Here is an 18,794-nt window from a genome sequence, read left to right on the forward strand (position 1 = left end):
GTGATCATCTGAGATGAAACTCACTAACGTGTCTCGAGAGCCCCCGCCCCCCCCCCCCCCCCTCTGAGAACAGTCACATGACTTCACTCAGAGCGGAGCAGACCTCTAGTGACACGCATACACTACAGTTAGAACTAGTGGAGGAGACAGTGTCAGTTCACCAGAGGTCTGGTCTCCTAGAGTTAGAACTAGTTGAGACAGTGTCAGTTCACCAGTGGTCTGGTCTCTCCTACACTACAGTCTACAGTTGGAACTAGTGGAGGAGACGGTGTCAGTTCACCAGTGGTCTGGTCTCTCCTACACTACAGTTAGAACTAGTTGAGGAGACAGTGTCAGGTCACCAGAGGTCTGGTCTCCTACAGTTAGAACTAGTGGAAAGACAGTGTTAGTTCACCAGAGGTCTGGTCTCCTACAGTTAGAACTAGTTGAGACAGTGTCAGTTCACCAGAGGTCTGGTCTCCTACAGTTAGAACTAGTGGAGGAGACAGTAGTGTCAGTTCACCAGAGGTCTGGTCTCTCCTACACTACAGTTGGAACTAGTGGAGGAGACAGTAGTGTCAGTTCACCAGTGGTCTGGTCTCCTACAGTTAGAACTAGTTGAGACAGTGTCAGTTCACCAGTGGTCTGGTCTCCTACACTACAGTTAGAACTAGTGGAGGAGACAGTAGTGTCAGTTCACCAGTGGTATGGTCTCCTACACTACAGTTAGAACTAGTTGAGACAGTGTCAGTTCACCAGAGGTCTGGTCTCCTACAGTTAGAACTAGTGGAGGAGACAGTAGTGTCAGTTCACCAGAGGTCTGGTCTCCTACAGTTAGAACTAGTTGAGACAGTGTCAGTTCACCAGTGGTCTGGTCTCCTACAGTTAGAACTAGTTGAGACAGTGTCAGTTCACCAGTGGTAGGTCTCCTACAGTTAGAACTAGTGGAGGAGACGGTGTCAGTTCACCAGTGGTATGGTCTCCTACAGTTAGAACTAGTGGAGGAGACAGTGTCAGTTCACCAGTGGTATGGTCTCCTACAGTTAGAACTAGTGGAGGAGACAGTGTCAGTTCACCAGTGGTCTGGTCTCCTACAGTTAGAACTAGTGGAGGAGACGGTGTCAGTTCACCAGTGGTCTGGTCTCCTACAGTTAGAACTAGTTGAGACAGTGTCAGTTCACCAGTGGTCTGGTCTCCTACAGTTAGAACTAGTTGAGGAGACAGTAGTGTCAGTTCACCAGTGGTCTGGTCTCCTACACTACAGTTAGAACTAGTTGAGACAGTGTCAGTTCACCAGTGGTCTGGTCTCTCCTACACTACAGTTAGAACTAGTTGAGGAGACAGTGTCAGTTCACCAGAGGTCTGGTCTCCTACAGTTAGAACTAGTGGAGAGACAGTGTTAGTTCACCAGTGGTCTGGTCTCCTACAGTTAGAACTAGTGGAGAGACAGTGTTAGTTCACCAGTGGTCTGGTCTCCTACAGTTAGAACTAGTTGAGACAGTGTCAGTTCACCAGAGGTCTGGTCTCTCCTACAGTTAGAACTAGTGGAGGAGACAGTAGTGTCAGTTCACCAGTGGTCTGGTCTCCTACAGTTAGAACTAGTGGAGAGACAGTGTTAGTTCACCAGTGGTCTGGTCTCCTACAGTTAGAACTAGTGGAGAGACAGTGTTAGTTCACCAGTGGTCTGGTCTCCTACAGTTAGAACTAGTTGAGACAGTGTCAGTTCACCAGAGGTCTGGTCTCTCCTACAGTTAGAACTAGTGGAGGAGACAGTAGTGTCAGTTCACCAGAGGTCTGGTCTCCTACACTACAGTTAGAACTAGTTGAGACAGTGTCAGTTCACCAGAGGTCTGGTCTCTCCTACACTACAGTTGGAACTAGTGGAGGAGACAGTAGTGTCAGTTCACCAGTGGTCTGGTCTCCTACAGTTAGAACTAGTTGAGACAGTGTCAGTTCACCAGTGGTCTGGTCTCTCCTGCACTACAGTTAGAACTAGTTGAGACAGTAGTGTCAGTTCACCAGTGGTCTGGTCTCCTACACTACAGTTAGAACTAGTAGAGGAGACAGTAGTGTCAGTTCACCAGTGGTCTGGTCTCCTACACTACAGTTAGAACTAGTTGAGACAGTGTCAGTTCACCAGAGGTCTAGTCTCCTACAGTTAGAACTAGTTGAGACAGTGTCCGTTCACCAGTGGTCTGGTCTCCTACACTACAGTTAGAACTAGTTGAGGAGACAGTAGTGTCAGTTCACCAGTGGTATGGTCTCCTACACTACAGTTAGAACTAGTTGAGGAGACCGTAGTGTCAGTTCACCAGTGGTCTGGTCTCCTCTGTGGTAACGTCAGGCTTCAGACACCGAAGACGTCGGTGAGATCGTCACAATGTCCTCACAACAGAACGATAGGATTCATGTTGATGATGTGTGTGTGGGGTGTTTGGGGGGACTCACTGTTCCGGGGGGGGAGTTCACATGCCTTCGAGCGACATTGTACTATTGTACTTATTTAATGCCTATTCTTAAGTCTGCACGTTTACATTGCACTACTTTATTGTCTTTTATACCTATTCTTTGTCTGCACTTTATGCATGTTTTTTTATTGTCAATTTGTGTGCTGATTTTATGCATTTTCTACAAATTGCTGTGGTGCACTCTGGACTGCGGTCCATGTGTGAAATTACTATATACAGTAGATAGTTATTAATATTTATTATTGTTTTATTGTAGAAATGTATGTCTGTAAAGTCTCGACGACATTGAAAATGAGGGTGACCTCAATTGTCTTTTCGAGAATAAATGAAGGTTGATGTAAATAAATTACAAAAACACCCCTTTTTTAAAGTATTTTTCTCTGATGTTTAACTAACATTTTATCTTCTTCCCTTTCCCTCTCTGTCCTCTGTCTCTCTTCTCATTCTTCTGCCCCCCCCCCTCCTCTCTTTCGCTCTCCTGTCTCTCGCTCCTCTCTGTCTCTCACCCCGCCCCCCTCTCTCTCGCTCTCCTGTCTCTCGCTCCTCTCTCTCTCTCTCACCCCCCTCCTCTCTTTCGCTCTCCTCTCTCTCGCTCCTCTCTCTCTGCCCCCCCCCCCCCCCTCCTCTCTTTCGCTCTCCTGTCTCTCGCTCCTCTCTCTCTCACCCCTCCACTTCACTCTCTCTCTCTCCGTCTCTCGTAAAGTTTTGTTTATGAGACGGAGCACTTCAACGGGGTCGCTGAGCTGCTGGAGATCTTGGGAAGGTATGTGACCTGGCTGACAGCCGCTCTCTCTGTGTGTCTCTCTCTACATCTCTCTCCTCTCTCTCTCTCTCGCTCTCTCTCTCTCTCTACATCTCTCTCTCTCTCTCTACATCTCTCTCTCTCTCTGTATCTGTCTCTCTTTCTCTACATCTCTCTGTCTCTCTCTCTCTCTCTCTCTCTCTCTCTCTCTCTGTATCTCTCTCTCTCTCACACTCTGTCTCTCTCTCTGCATCTCTCTGTCTCTCTCTCACTCTGTATCTCTCTCTCTCTCTCTCTCTCTCTCTCTCTCTCTCTCTCTCTCTACATCTCTCTGTCTCTCTCTCTCTCTCTACATCTCTCTCTACATCTCTCTCTCTCTCTCTCTGTCTCTCTCTCTCTCTCTCTCTCTCTCTCTCTCTCTCTCTCTCTCTCTCTCTCTCTCAATTCAATTCAATTCAATTCAAATGGGCTTTATTGACATGGGAAACATACGTTTACATTGCCAAAGCCAAACAAAACAAACAATCAAACAGAGAAAACAAAAGAAATCAGTACATTACAGACGGAATTTCTTGTACAGTCTTTATGGTGGTTGCATTCCGCTGGATGTCCTTTTCTTGTCACAGCAGCTCACAAATCTTGCTGCTGTGTTTGCACATTCTTGTATTTCTCCCAGTAGGTATGGGAGTTTTGAGTTATTGTCCATGTTTTCAAAGTCTCTTTGGGTGTTTGCAATTTGTGGGAAGTATATGTCTCTGATGTCTTGGTATAGTGGGTAGGTTGTTAAGAAGTGGAGCTCGGTTTCCACCTCTTCTTGTGTGCAGTGGGTGCATAGTCTGTCTTCGCTTGGGAGCCAGGTCTGCCTATGGCGGCCTTTCTCGATGGCTAGGCTGTGCTCGCTGAGTCTGTACCTAGTCAAGGATCTTCTTAGTTTTGGGTCAGTCACAGTGCTCAGGTATTCTGCCACTGTGTACTCTCTGTTTAGGGCCAAATAGTATTTCAATTTGCTCTGTTTTTGGGTTGTTTCTTTCCAATGTGTCAGATAGTTTTCTTTTTGTTTTCTTATAATTTGATTTAGTCCAGTGTGGTTTCTGTCTGGTGGCTCTGCTTGTGTTTGTGAGCAGAGTCCCAGAACCATCTGGATGAGTGGGCATCTATCGAGGGTCTCTCTGTGGAGTGTGTCTGGGTCGTTTTCTTTTAGGTGGTTGTGGAATTTGAATGCTCTTTTTTGGAAGTTGCATTGTTCATTTCAATACCTGTAATAGTACAGTAGTCCACACACACACACGTGTGCATTCAGTTAAGTTGCAATATGACTGTAATACAAACAGTTCAGTTTGTCAGGTACATGCAACACAAACAATTACAGTGTTGACATCTGTCTGCTTGAGAAAATACCATGTTCTGCAATAAAAATTATTGAAGTGAGATGAACAGACTGAACTTTATTTTATTAGATAAAACATGTTGACAAAGTTTTACTTTGCAGTTGAAAAAAGGTAATAAAGCGCAATATATCGCAATATTAATATCACAATACTATCGTATCGTGACTGAAGTATCGTGATAGTATCGTATCGTGAGGCCTCTGGTGATTCCCACCCCTACTAAACACGATATGATACATCCCCTGTTTAGCACTGTACATTGTATAATACATCCCCTGTTTAGTTGGCACTAAACATTAACGCATCCCCCAGGTCATTTGCTGTGGAAATAGTATATCGTTTGTTTGGTTTTCGTCTATTGCGTTCTTGGTGCCACAATGAATGCGTTCTGTGTTGTACTCTTAATAATGTGTAATTGATGGTGTGTGTCTGTCTCTCTCTGGTCTCTTTCTCTGTCTCTCTTTCCTTTCTCTGTCTTGCAGCATAATCAATGGTTTCGCTCTGCCGCTGAAAGCGGAGCATAAACAGTTTCTGGTCAAAGTGTTGATCCCTCTCCACACTGTCAGGAGTCTGTCCCTCTTCCATGCACAGGTAAGTGTGTGTGTGTGTGTGTGTGGGGGGAGGGGGGTCTTGGATGGATCTGTCTCATATAGTAGTGTCTAGCTGTGATGGACATGTCTCATATAGTAGTTAGGGGTGGGGGGAAATATCGATACGTAGTAGTATCGCGATACTTTGCGTGGCGATACTGTATTGATACAAGGACGCTAAGTATCTATATTTAATTATTTATTTAAAAAAAGATTATAATTTTTTTGTATTTCTTTTTTTTTTGTATAAGGAAGTTGCATTGTTCATTTCAATACCTGTAATAGTACAGTAGTCCACACACACACACGTGTGCATTCAGTTAAGTTGGAATATGACTGTAATACAAACAGTTCAGTTTGTCAGGTACATGCAACACAGATTACAGTGTTTACATCCGTCTGCTTGAGAAAATACCATGTTCTGCAATAAAAATGATTGAAGTGAGATGAACAGACTGAACTTTATTTTATTAGATAAAACATGTTGACAAAGTTTTACTTTGCAGGTGAAAAAAGGTAATAAATTAAATTTGATAATTTTTTTTTATTATTATTATTTTCGCAATACTCAGTGTATCGCGATATATTTAGTATCGCGATACTATCGTATCGTGACGCAAGTATCGCAATCGTGGCGATTCCCACCCCTAGCTGTGATGGACCTGTCTCGTATAGTAGTGTCTATCTGTGTGGTCAGTGGGACGTCGGTCGGTCGGTCGGTCCACAAAAGTGTCCCCACTCTCTGGAGGCCACTGTCTTTGCCCTAGAGGGCTGCAATTTGGCATTGAGGTCAACTGTGTACGTGTGCACGGATGCATGCGAGTACGTGGCTGCAGTTATTGCGGAGTCATGCTCGTTTTTTGTCTTATAATTCCATATAGAATGAGCTACTTATGTGGCATGACACATTAACATCATTCATTCGATAACCTTTTGTCCTCTGTGCTCCTCTACTGTAGTTGGCGTATTGCATTGTACAGTTCCTAGAGAAAGACCCAGCGTTAACAGAACCAGTAAGTGCTCATAGAATTCCACCATGATCACCTCATTATCTCCATTTTGGAGGTTTCTGCACTGGATGACAGTCCACAGTGGATTCACAGTTTTTTTTTTTTATCCACTTTTTCTCCCATTTTTCTATATTTTCTCCCATCCCAATTTCGTATCATCCAATTCAACCCTCCCCTGTCACGAACGCTGTTTCTTGCCTCCCACAAGCCGGCTGCAATGTGGACTAAGTCATACATAGCACAAGTCCCCTCCGGTACTTGAGGTAACAGCAGTCGCATCTTTTCACCTGCGCAGCTCGATCTCTCAGTGTCGAGGAGTAACGCGTGGGAGGCTCACGCTGCCCCCGACACTTCCTGATTCTACTGCGCAGGCGCACCAACCGACTTGTAGGAGTCGCTTGTTCACAACGCCCGATCCCCACCCTTCAGTTTCCCTCCCCGTAATACGGCCAATGTGTATTACTGCGGACGACCAGCTAAACTGAAAACAATGTGGAGAGCTGGATTCGAACACGCGAATCCTAGCGTCTCCACACTGGTGGCGAGTGCCTTGCCCACTACACCACCTAGCCGCCCACCAGTGGATTCACAGTTTATTGTTTCAACAACACACCGTGTTATAATGGCAGCGCGTTGTAGTGATGTCATGAGAATATGATGATGTCATCTTCTTTCACTAATAATGGTCAGTATTAACTCGCCCATCCCTTGTCTCCTTGTTCTCTCTCTCTCCCTCTCTCTCTATTCGCCTGTGTCTCTCTCTCTTCTCTCTGCGTCTCTCTCTCTCTCTCTTTGCCTCTGTGTCTTTATCTCTCCATCTTCGCCTGTTTGTGTGTCTCTCTCCCTCTTCGCCTCTCTGCGTGTCTCTCTCTTCAACTCTCTGCGTGTCTCTCACTCTCTCTCTTTGCCTCTGTGTGTGTGTCTTTATCTCTCCATCTTCTCCTCTGTGTGTGTGTCTTTATCTCTCCATCTTCGCCTCTGTGTGTGTGTGTCTCTCTCTTCACCTCTGTGTGTGTGTGTGTGTCTCTCTCTCTCTCTTCACCTCGGTATCTCTCTCGCTGCCGCAGGTCATCAGAGGTTTACTGAAGTTCTGGCCAAAAACCTGCAGTCAAAAAGAGGTGAGTCTCTCCCGGTTGTGTGTTTAGTCCCCGAAAGCCTTTGATCTACAACAGCTGTGCCATCGATAGGCGGCCTTATAACCTTTTAGCTTCTCTACAGTGTCATGTCGCTAAGCTGCATTAGCTACACTGGCTAGAACCGCCAATGCGTCGCCCCAGCAACATGAGCTTATTGAAGATTCAATTAAGAGGCATTTAGGAATTATTGGGATCTTATTGATCTCAATGGCATCGCACTCTTAACCCTCTCACTACCACACTACAGAAGGTTAACCCTTTCACTATCACACTACAGACGGTTAACCTTTTGTAGTGTGGTAGTGAAAGGGTTAACCATTTGGTAGTGTGGCAGTGAAAGGGTTGAGGCGTATGGCTCTGGATCTGCCAGCTCTCAGCACAGTCTACTCCTTTTTCAATTAGAAAATACCAATTTTCTGGACTTCAAAGCGTTGGGCAGTAATCACTGTATCGGCGAATAATCGAAGCGCTTCATTATTCTGGCCGGCAAAGTTTGAAAGGGGTCAAAGTTCTGACGACTACGGAGAAGAATCTATTTTCAAAATGGAACGTCGGATTATTATTTCTATACGCTATTTTTAGAGGTTTAAGTTTTGGAGTGGTTAAAAACAACGGTGCGTTTCGCTCTTGATTTTTGGCATTGATTACCGTGGCAACTAGGGGTGGGACGATACATCGATCCAGATCGATACATCGATGTAATTATCAACAATCGAATCGGATCGATGCGATGTAATAAGATCGATTCATATCGATACTCTTATTTTGAAAATCCTGTGGCGAGTCTCATATCCGCCCAAGAACAACAGCAGTAGCTCCGTGTGTGTAGACGTTACAGCATAGCATTCTCCCTTTCTGTGTGTGTGTGTGCGCGGGTCTTTGGAAAGACCAGATGAGGTCAGAGGAGTTTGATGTTTAAATGTTATTTAAACATAAACAATATAATACATAATAAATGTAGGCCTATACATGATCATGCAACATCAACAAATTGTTGTAGGAACGGTTTGGGAGAGGGAGGTTGTGAGTTTTGAGTTCCAAAAAATGTAGCTTAAAGTTTAAAGCTCAATATATAAAAACGTGGCACTTTACAGTGAACAGGAGGTCTATTTGTATTAAAAACAATAGATTGATTTTCCTTTAAATGTCTGGAAGAGCTCAAAAATACAAATGTCAAATGATATTTTCATTACCTTTTTTTTGTTGATCTAAATGTTACTGATTGTGTTAAATGGGCATATGATATCACAGGCACCTGAATCTAATCGTATCGTATTGTATCGTGAGAGACTTTGTGATATCGGCAAATATCGTATCGTTGTCCAAAGAATCGATATCGTATCGTATCATGATGAAACTGGTGATTCCCACCCCTAGTGGCAACCATTGAAGCAGGATGGAAGCCTCCGGAGCGCAGCCCTAATACAGACATCCATCAACGGGCCGTAGTTACAGTGGGTTAACGTGAAGCGTGGAGCACAGAGGAAGGAGGTTTCGGTGATGTGCCTGTCGTAAAGTTACTTTAAGTAACCCTGATCAAGGTCAAATGGTAAATGGTGCATTTATATTGCAGCTTTTATCCAAAGCGCTTTACAATTTTGTTCCTCACATTCACCCGTTCACTCACACATTCACACACCGTGCGAGGTGCCGACCGGCTCGTCAGGAGCAAGTTAGGGGTTAAGTGTCTTGCTCAAGGACACTTCGACACGCTGCCCGGGAGGAGCGGGAATCGAACTGGGAACCTTCCTATATTACCAGACGACCGCTCTACCTCCTGAGCCACTGTCACCCGAAACGTGTTGGTTTTTAATGGTTTTAATGGTTTTTTTTTACCTACCTATCTGAGCACCTTGGTGTCGTCGCATCAGAATTCCCTGATTTATATAAAGCAGAAAAGCCCTAAAAACAAAGTCTAAACGAGCTCTATGGCCTCGGCCTCTAAAGATGTCCCCCGTCGCCCACCTGGCTGCGGCGCACCCCCACCAGCCAGAGAGTAACACCCCCCACCTGCCAGAGAGTAACACCCCCCACCAGCCAGAGAGTAACACCCCCCACCAGCCAGAGAGTAACACCCCCCACCAGCCAGAGAGTAACACCCCCCACCAGCCAGAGAGTAACACCCCCCACCAGCCAGAGAGTAACACCCCCCACCAGCCAGAGAGTAACACCCCCCACCAGCCAGAGAGTAACACCCCCCACCAGCCAGAGAGTAACACCCCCCACCAGCCAGAGAGTAACACCCCCCACCAGCCAGAGAGTAACACCCCCCACCAGCCAGAGAGTAACACCCCCCACCAGCCAGAGAGTAAGGCCCGGAGCCTTTTTCAAAATAGTTAAAAAAAAAAAAAAAAATTTTTTATATATAAATATCCTCAAACTAAATCCTCGATTTGAATAAAGTGATTAATCTGATTAAATTAGTCATTTTTATTTTTTTTAATCAACTTTCTTTAATGAATATAACTCTGCAGTTTTAATACTATAATATTAGTGTAAGTAGCCTAATCTTTATCTGCAACTGTGAAGAAAAACCCCATAAAAACAGAATGAATAGACAAAAAAAAAAAAAAAATTATAATTTTTTATTTTTTTTTATTCGAATGTTGATTTAGAATTCGAATGCCAACGTAACGAACGAACGTTCGGGCTCAGCCTTACGGCAGAGAGCGGAGGGCAGGTCACGGAGCCTCTCTGAGCCGCGCGGGCCGACGACACCACCGGGAGCCGCAATTAAGGAACGGAGCGGTGTTGTCTGCCCTCCAGTTCAGCCGGTCGCGTCGGTGCCCTTCTCCCTTTGAATTGAATTGAATACTTTATTTTGACACAAATCGTATGACAAAAAAAACATTTTAAAAGACAAGACAATAACAGTGTCAATAACGCAGGTCAAAAATGGATAAAACACAATAAAGCCAAGGCTTGTTTCCATTGTGGTCCATACATGGAACATAAAAAGGCACAGAAACACAAATGGACATGTACACTGACAGGACACATTCTAAAAAAAAAATTATAAAAACACCTAACCTGACAACTCATACAGTTAACTAATGTTAAAAGAAAATCCGCAAACCCTTAAAAGCAACTCATGATAAAAGAAATAAAAGCCAAGTTATGATAAAAGAGATAAAAAAAACATTTTAAGACCAATTTGAGTTGCTGCTGAGCCATGTTTTTAGGGCGGATTTAAATCCGAGAGGGGAGTTCAGGAGTTTTAAAAATGTTGGCAGGGCATTCCACATTACCGTAGCAGAGTAAAAAAATGCATCTTTCCCCATGCATGTCCTGACTCTCGGCGGGACCAGGTCCGTGGGGCTTCCTCTTGTGGCGTGTTTGTGGACATCTCCTACTTTATTAAAATAATTGACTAGGTACTTGGGGACCGTTTCTTTTAGTACTTTAAAAACCAGTAGCATTTTAAGCTGGTGTACTCTTTCTTCAACCCTAAGCCATCCCAGCCTGCTAAAGTGGGCTGGCGTTAGGTGAGTCCTAAAGTGAAGGTTGTGCAGGAGTCTCACTAGTTTGTTTTGGGAGGTCTGGAGCTTTGTCTTCATTTGTTTTGATATGTTGCTGTACCATGAAGTGCAAGCATAGTCAAAGTGACATTGGATGAGGGCTCCAGCTAGGGTCCTCAGAGCGTTCCTATTTATGAACGAGGAAATTCTAAATAAAAATTTGGTTTTTTGATTGACCTTAGTAATAACTTTTTGTGCCATTTTTTCGTTAGAAAGTTTGTTATTTAAAATAAAGCCCAGGTAGGTGACCTCCTCTTTATCCTCAATAATGTTTTCACCTACTCTAATTTTACAACCCTGGGATTTCTTTAGGTTGGCGTTTGACCCAAAGAGTATGGCCTCTGTTTTTCCCAGATGTAGAGACAATTTATTGTCACTGAGCCAGGAGCAGATTTTTTTCATTTCACTGCTCAGGACACTTTCCACTTTAGACTTATTCCTGTCTGAGACCAGGAGTGCCGAGTCGTCAGCAAACAGGAACAGGTTGCAATCGCATGCCGATTTCATGTCATTAATATATATTAAAAACAGTTGAGGTCCCAAAATGCTTCCTTGGGGGACCCCACATGTCACTGGAAGGGACGAGGACAAGGTGCCATTGATGTCTACCACCTGTTCTCTTCCCTCCAGGTAGGACTTGACCCATTTGGCTGACTTGCTATCAAAGCCTATCGCTCTCAATTTTTCTAGTAGGATGGAATGGTTGACCGTGTCAAACGCCTTTTGCAGGTCCAACATTACCATCCCACAGTAGTTCCCCTTGTCCATCTCCCGTTTTATATAATCTGTCAGGTACAGTAAACAGGTGTCAGTGGAGTGTGATTTTCTGAAACCTGATTGGAACTGGTACAATAGTCTATGTTCAGTCAGGTAGTTGTCTATCTGCTCATATACCAGCCTCTCAATTACCTTTGATATGGAACAAAGGATAGAAACGGGGCGGTAGTTACCTGGATCTAGTTTGTTTCCTTTTTTAAATAGAGGGGTTACCCTAGCAAGCTTGAGTTCTTGCGGGATGTGACCCTGGTTGATGGAGAGGTTGGTGATATGGGCTACAATGGGAGCTATGATGGAAGCAGAGTCTCTGAGAAATCTGGTGGGAATATTGTCATGGCCTGTGGCTTTTGTTGGCTGCAGCATACTGAGCTTTTTCATAACCTCTTCAGTAGTTACTTCAGTCAATTTAAAATCATTTTCACGTACACCCAGTTCCTTATAAAAGGCCTGGATGTGCTGTATGCCATATCGGCCAGAGTGGATCGGCAGTTTGTTCACCAAAGTGGTAGCAACAGTTGTGAAGAAGGTGTTTAAACAATTTGCCACGCTCAATTTGTCAGAGATGATCGTGTTATCTATTTTCAGGTTGAGATTTGTGGTTTTAGTCTTGAGTCTATTATTGTGACCCAGTGTTTTTAAAGACTTCCACAGTTTTTGAGGATTATTTTTATTTTCCTCAATTTTTTCGTTAAAATAGTTCAGTTTTGCTTTTTTGATCATATTGGTTACTCCATTTCTTAGTGTTTTACATGTCTCAAAGAGCTGTTCATTTTTAGTTTTTCTGTATTTAGAGAAGCTCTCATTTCTCACACTGATGGCTTTTAGAATCTCGGCAGTGACCCAGGGCTCTGTTCTGGCTTTGACCCTGGTCACCTTTGAGGGTGCAAGCGTGTCAATAACTGAAAGGAAGGTGGTTTTAAAGCATGACCAAGCTTTTTCTGTCGATGTGCAGTTTAGTACATTTGTCCAATCTACTTTGTCCAGAGCTGTTTTTAAGGCTTCACTTGTGTAGTTTTTCAGAGATCTGAATCTGATTGTGTTGTGACAATTTATTACAGGTCTGTGAATTTTACGAGTGCAGAAAATGATGTGATGGTCACTTAGACTGCATTCTATCACGCCACTTCTAGAGATCTTGGTCTGGTCTGATGTCAGAATTAGATCAATGATGGTTTGTGTGGAAGAGCAGACTCTTGTGACTTGAGTGATCAGCTGATTTAAGTCATGTATGTTGTAGTAATTTCTGAATGATTTAAAGATTGGTGCATCTTTTTTAAGAGTGTTGGTATTAAAATCTCCAATCAAAATCACCTCAGATTTACAAAGATCCACTGAGCTCTCTTCCAGTAAATCATAAAATGAATTTTGAGTTGGAGGTCTGTAGAGGACACCGATTAAGAGAGGTTTTGTTTTAGGAAAAATTATATCAAGCCACACTGCTTCGATATCATTGTGATTTAACTCGGGCCTCATGTTAAAACAAATGTCCGCTCGGACATAAACACATACACCCCCCCCATTTCTATTTCTGTCTTTACGTATGACAGTGTAATTTTCTATTTCAATATCAGAGTCATTTATGGAACTGTCCAGCATTGTTTCAGAGAAAGTTAGTATTGCGGCTTTGCCGTTTCCAAACATTATTCTGATTTCGTCCATTTTATTGATTAAGCTTCTTATGTTGAGATGAGTGATATGGAGTCCTCTGGAAGAGAATACACTGTCCTCTCGGGCGCCTGCTGGACGGACTAGTGTCTAGATCCCACCTCCCGGTGAAGGGGAATTGATTGCATTTTTTATTTGCGGGACTCTGTGTTGAGGTTAGGGGTGTTAAGTTGAGGGACAGGTTTATGAACAGACTTTCGGCTGAGCATCGGGACACGTTGTGGCACAACGACGCACCACCGTCGAGATGTCCTTCCCGGCAATGGGATCTAGACACTACGTCAGAAGAAGATGGAAGCTTTTAGAAGATGCCACTTTATTGTCAATGTAACCGAGGCAATTGGAATGTTTCTTTTCGCATATCCCGCCTAGTTATCTTGCCTAGTTAGTTACACACACACACAGTCCTCATATCTCTCCTAGTTACACACACACAGTCCTCATATCTCTCCTAGTTACATACAGTCCTCATATCCCTCCTAGTTACACACAGTCCTCATATCCCTCCTAGTTACACACAGTCCTCATATCCCTCCTAGTTACATACAGTCCTCATATCCCTCCTAGTTACACACACACAGTCCTCATATCTCTCCTAGTTACATACAGTCCTCATATCCCTCCTAGTTACACACAGTCCTCATATCCCTCCTAGTTACACACAGTCCTCATATCTCTCCTAGTTACATACAGTCCTCATATCCCTCCTAGTTACACACAGTCCTCATATCTCTCCTAGTTACACACAGTCCTCATATCTCTCCTAGTTACACACAGTCCTCATATCCCTCCTAGTTACACACAGTCCTCATATCCCTCCTAGTTACACACAGTCCTCATATCCCTCCTAGTTACACACAGTCCTCATATCCCTCCTAGTTACACACAGTCCTCATATCCCTCCTAGTTACACACAGTCCTCATATCCCTCCTAGTTACACACAGTCCTCATATCCCTCCTAGTTACACACAGTCCTCATATCCCTCCTAGTTACACACAGTCCTCATATCCCTCCTAGTTACACACAGTCCTCATATCCCTCCTAGTTACACACAGTCCCCATATCCCTCCTAGTTACACACAGTCCTCATATCCCTCCTAGTTACACACAGTCCTCATATCCCTCCTAGTTACACACAGTCCTCATATCCCTCCTAGTTACACACAGTCCCCATATCCCTCCTAGTTACACACAGTCCTCAATACATATGCATTACATCAGAGAGGTCATTGCGCAGGGTCTGCAGTGCAGTGTCTTGCTCAAGGGCACCATAGATGTAATACCAGCTCACAGCTGGAATACACCCTCCGTCAGTGCCGGGGATTGAACCAGCAACCTATTGTATACTGGTCGGCCACTTCTACCTCTAGGCTATCCTGCCTCGCCACCTCCCAGACACCAGACTGGCACACTGGCACAGGGACGAGAGGTACCCCTCAGGGGAGCTTGGCACCAGCGTTGGCAGCTTGACAAAACCTCCAGGGGTAGCAGGTGTGGATGATTAGGAGGTGGGACACGCTTTAGGGAATGTGGACCCTGGTGTGTTCATGAATCTAATCTGGCAGGTTGCATGGTGTTTTACACAAGGGACACCTTTGTTCCTCCAACCCACAACCCTCTCACCTCCAACTCATAACCCTCTCACCCACAACCCTCTCACCTCCAACTCATAACCCTCTCACCCACAACCCTCTCACCTCCAACCCACAACCCTCTCACCTCCAACCCTCTCACCTACAACCAACAACCAATAGGAACAAGGTGCTCTCTATAAATTATTACATACTTGTAATCTGTCACAAATTGTCAATCTTCCCACTAGAATAAGTATAGATAAGGATTTTAGCATTTCATCTACATGTATTGATCATATTTATACAAATGTGCCAGGCCAATGCTCAAAGGCAGTCTCTGTTCCTGTAGGTTTCAGTGATGATCACAACATCATAGCAGTCTCCAGAATGACGAAGGTCCCAAAAGCCAAAGCAAATATTATTGTCTCACGGTCATATAAGAGTTTTAATGTAGAAGGTTTTATTAATTAAATGTCAGGTATAAACTGGGAGGAGGTATGTTGTGAGGATGACCCAGAGGTTGCACTGGACTTATTTATGTTGAGGTACATGAGTGTAGCAGATAAACATGCTCCTTTAAAAAAGTTCACAGTCAGAAAGAAATCAGCCCCATGGATAGATGGTAGCTTAAGGATTTTAATGAATGAGAGAGACATAGCCAAAAAAGCATCAGTGTGTTCCAGTCCTGCAGATGACAGACAAAAGTACCGTTCCTTACGTAATCAAGTCACAAAGTTAAATAAGGTGGAAAAAAAGGGAATATTTTAAACAATGGTTATATGATGTGAGAAATGATGGTAAAAATCTATGGAATGTTTTAAATCAAATTATGGGTAGAAAATCCAATGTCTGTACACCTTTTGTTGAGTCATATGGAATTGTCCTAAGCAAACCATGTGATATTGCCAACCATTTTAATGATTTTTATGTAAGTAAGATATCTCAGCTCAGGCAGGGAATGCACATCTCAAACAAGTAAACAAATCGGTATCTGTACATGAGCTATTTACAGAGCATGGTAGGACATGCTAGGTCCTGTGGCAGTGCAGTACACTGTTAGCTACGGATGAGGCCTTGGGTCTTTATGTACACTGCTATACAATGCAATATTATACAATCTCAAGCTATACTATTCTTAAAGTGACCTTTCCTTCTGTAAAGTGTCCATAGTGTGAGCGTGTGCAGCATGAGTGTGTGTGTGCTCATGTTAAAGTGGCTGCTAGTGTGTGAGCGTGTACAGTGTGTGTGTTGTGTGTGTGCTCATGTGTGCTTGTGTGTGGAGAGTTCAGTGTTCAAGGCTCTGATGGCCTGGGGGAAGAAGCTGAGCCTAAGTCTCTCTGTCCTCGTTACTGGTGCTCGCAGAGATGGAAGGAGGCTAAGGTTACTCCTTTACCCAAAGACTCCAAATCAGTTTTTAATGAGGGCAACTCCAGACCTATAAGCATTTTACCAGTTTTAAGCAAAATCATGGAAAAGTGTGTTTTTGCACAAATCCAAGAATATTTTCAGTTTAACAGTCTGGCTACAGAGTCTCAACATGCATACAGAACTGGTCACTCCACATCGACTGCTCTAGTTCAGATGACTGACAACTGGCTCAGAGCTATTGATAACTCCATGATAGTGGGAGCTGTGTTTTTAGATTTCAGTGCTGCATTTGATGTGCTTGACCATTCTCTCTTGATTGATAAACTTAAATGTTATGGTTTTAATCCCCTGGCTGATGTGGATGCAGAGTTATCTGTCCTCCAGATCTCAGCAGGTTTATTTGAATGGCAGCCTGTCTAGTAGTAGAAGTTTGGAGTGTGGTGTTCCACAGGGGAGCTCCCTAGGGCCTCTGCTCTACTCAGTGTTCACCAATGACCTACCGTGGGCTACTAAGAATGCCAAATTGGTCCAATATGCAGATGATTCCACCTTGTATTATGCTTCTCCATCAAATGGTATGCTTAATGAAGTCCTGAGCAGAGAACTTAATGATGTGAATGATTGGATAGTAGCTAACAGGCTTGTACTGAACATCTCTAAGACAAAAAGCATGGTGTTTGGATCGAGGCATGGGTTGTCTTGTAACCCAAAGCTTATTTTAAATTCATGTAACTCCATCGTTAAGCAAGTTGAAAGCGTTAAGCTCCTTGGAGCGACACTGGATAGTACTCTATCTTGGTCAAACCACATCACTAACATTGTCTCAAAGATGGGAAGAGCTGTAGGCATTGTTAGAAAATGTGCTTCTTTTGTTGATCGTCCTCTTCTACGTCAGATTATTCAGAGTCTAGTCCTGTGTCATGTTGATTATTGTTCGGTGATCTGGTCATCTGCCACCAAAGGTGAGATCAGGAGACTACAGGTAGTCCAGAACAGGGCAGCACGGTTGGCTTTGGGTTGCTCACTAAGGTCCAATGTCAACCGTATGCATGCTGGTCTCTCCTGGCTCACAGTTGAAAAAAGGTTATCGTCTAACTCACTTGTATTGTGTAAATCAACAGCAAGACTCCATATTTTGTGTTTGAGTAACTTGTTTACAGAAGCTCTATACAAGACCATAATACAAGAGGGGCCAGAAGTGGTCAGTTTGTACTCCCTCGTCCTAGAACCAATGCTTTAAAGCGGTCTTTTATTTATAGGTGCATAACACTCTGGAATAACCTACCTAGTTATCTCTACACTTTTAGTAAATCGATTTTTAAAAAGAAACTCAAATCTCAATTACAGCTGTTGCCTTAATGTGTATTGCATTTGTGTATGGGTTTTTGCCTATTAGCCTACAAGTTCTCATTTTGTATCTTTAAAATTTTATATTTATTGTATGTTTTTAGTTAATTGTTTTGTTTTTTATTTCTATCTATAGCATCTGTGAGTATCTTATTTGCTATATACTAAATCCTTGTTTTTATCTTTTGTATTGATCTATGCATTAACTGTTATGTATTGTGTTGTGTGGACCCCAGGAAGACTAGCTGGGAGCCATGGCACCAGCTAATGGGGATCCTTAATAAACACATTAAAACCCTCTCACCTCCAACCCTCTCACCTCCAACCCTCTCACCTCCAACCCACAACCCTCTCACCTACAACCCTCTCACCTCCAACCCACAACCCTCTCACCTACAACCCTCTCACCTCCAACCCACAACCCTCTCACCTACAACCCACAACCCTCTCACCTCCAACTCACAACCCTCTCACCTCCAACCTACAACCCTCTCACCTCTCACCTCCAACCCTCTCACCTACAACCTACAACCCTCTCACCTACAACCCTCTCACCTACAACCCTCTCACCTACAACCCTCTCACCTCTCACCTACAACCCTCTCACCTACAACCCTCTCACCTACAACCCTCTCACCTACAACCCTCTCACCTCTCACCTACAACCCTCTCACCTCCAACCCACAACCCTCTCACCTACAACCTACAACCCTCTCACCTACAACCCTCTCACCTACAACCCTCTCACCTCTCACCTACAACCCTCTCACCTCCAACCTACAACCCTCTCACCTACAACCCTCTCACCTACAACCCTCTCACCCACAACCCTCTCACCTACAACCCTCTCACCTACAACCCTCTCACCCACAACCCTCTCACCTCCAACCCTCTCACCTCCAACCCTCTCACCTACAACCCTCTCACCTACAACCCACAACCCTCTCACCTCCAACCCTCTCACCTCCAACCCTCTCATCTACAACCCTCTCACCTCCAACCCTCTCACCTACAACCCTCTCACCTACAACCCTCTCACCTACAACCCTCTCACCTCCAACCCACAACCCTCTCACCTCCAACCCTCTCACCTACTACCCACAACCCTCTCACCTCCAACCCTCTCACCTACAACCCACAACCCTCTCACCTCCAACCCTCTCACCTACAACCCTCTCACCTCCAACCCACAACCCTCTCACCTCCAACCCTCTCACCTACAACCCACAA

General features: G+C 44.1%; 1 protein-coding gene across 1 annotated transcript in view; it reads left to right on the forward strand.

The window, feature by feature from the left end:
- Positions 1–18,794, forward strand: part of ppp2r5eb (protein phosphatase 2, regulatory subunit B', epsilon isoform b) — a 96,441-nt gene that overhangs the window by 68,523 nt on the left and 9,124 nt on the right. The window contains exons 6-9 of the mRNA XM_084308596.1: positions 3,151–3,210; positions 5,060–5,168; positions 6,127–6,180; positions 7,245–7,295. Of these exons, the coding sequence (XP_084164722.1) occupies positions 3,151–3,210; positions 5,060–5,168; positions 6,127–6,180; positions 7,245–7,295 (274 nt within the window). The remainder of the gene's footprint in view (positions 1–3,150; positions 3,211–5,059; positions 5,169–6,126; positions 6,181–7,244; positions 7,296–18,794) is intronic.

Source organism: Notolepis coatsorum (genome assembly GCF_963971535.1).
Source record: "Notolepis coatsorum genome assembly, chromosome: 2".
Lineage (NCBI taxonomy): Eukaryota > Metazoa > Chordata > Actinopteri > Aulopiformes > Paralepididae > Notolepis > Notolepis coatsorum.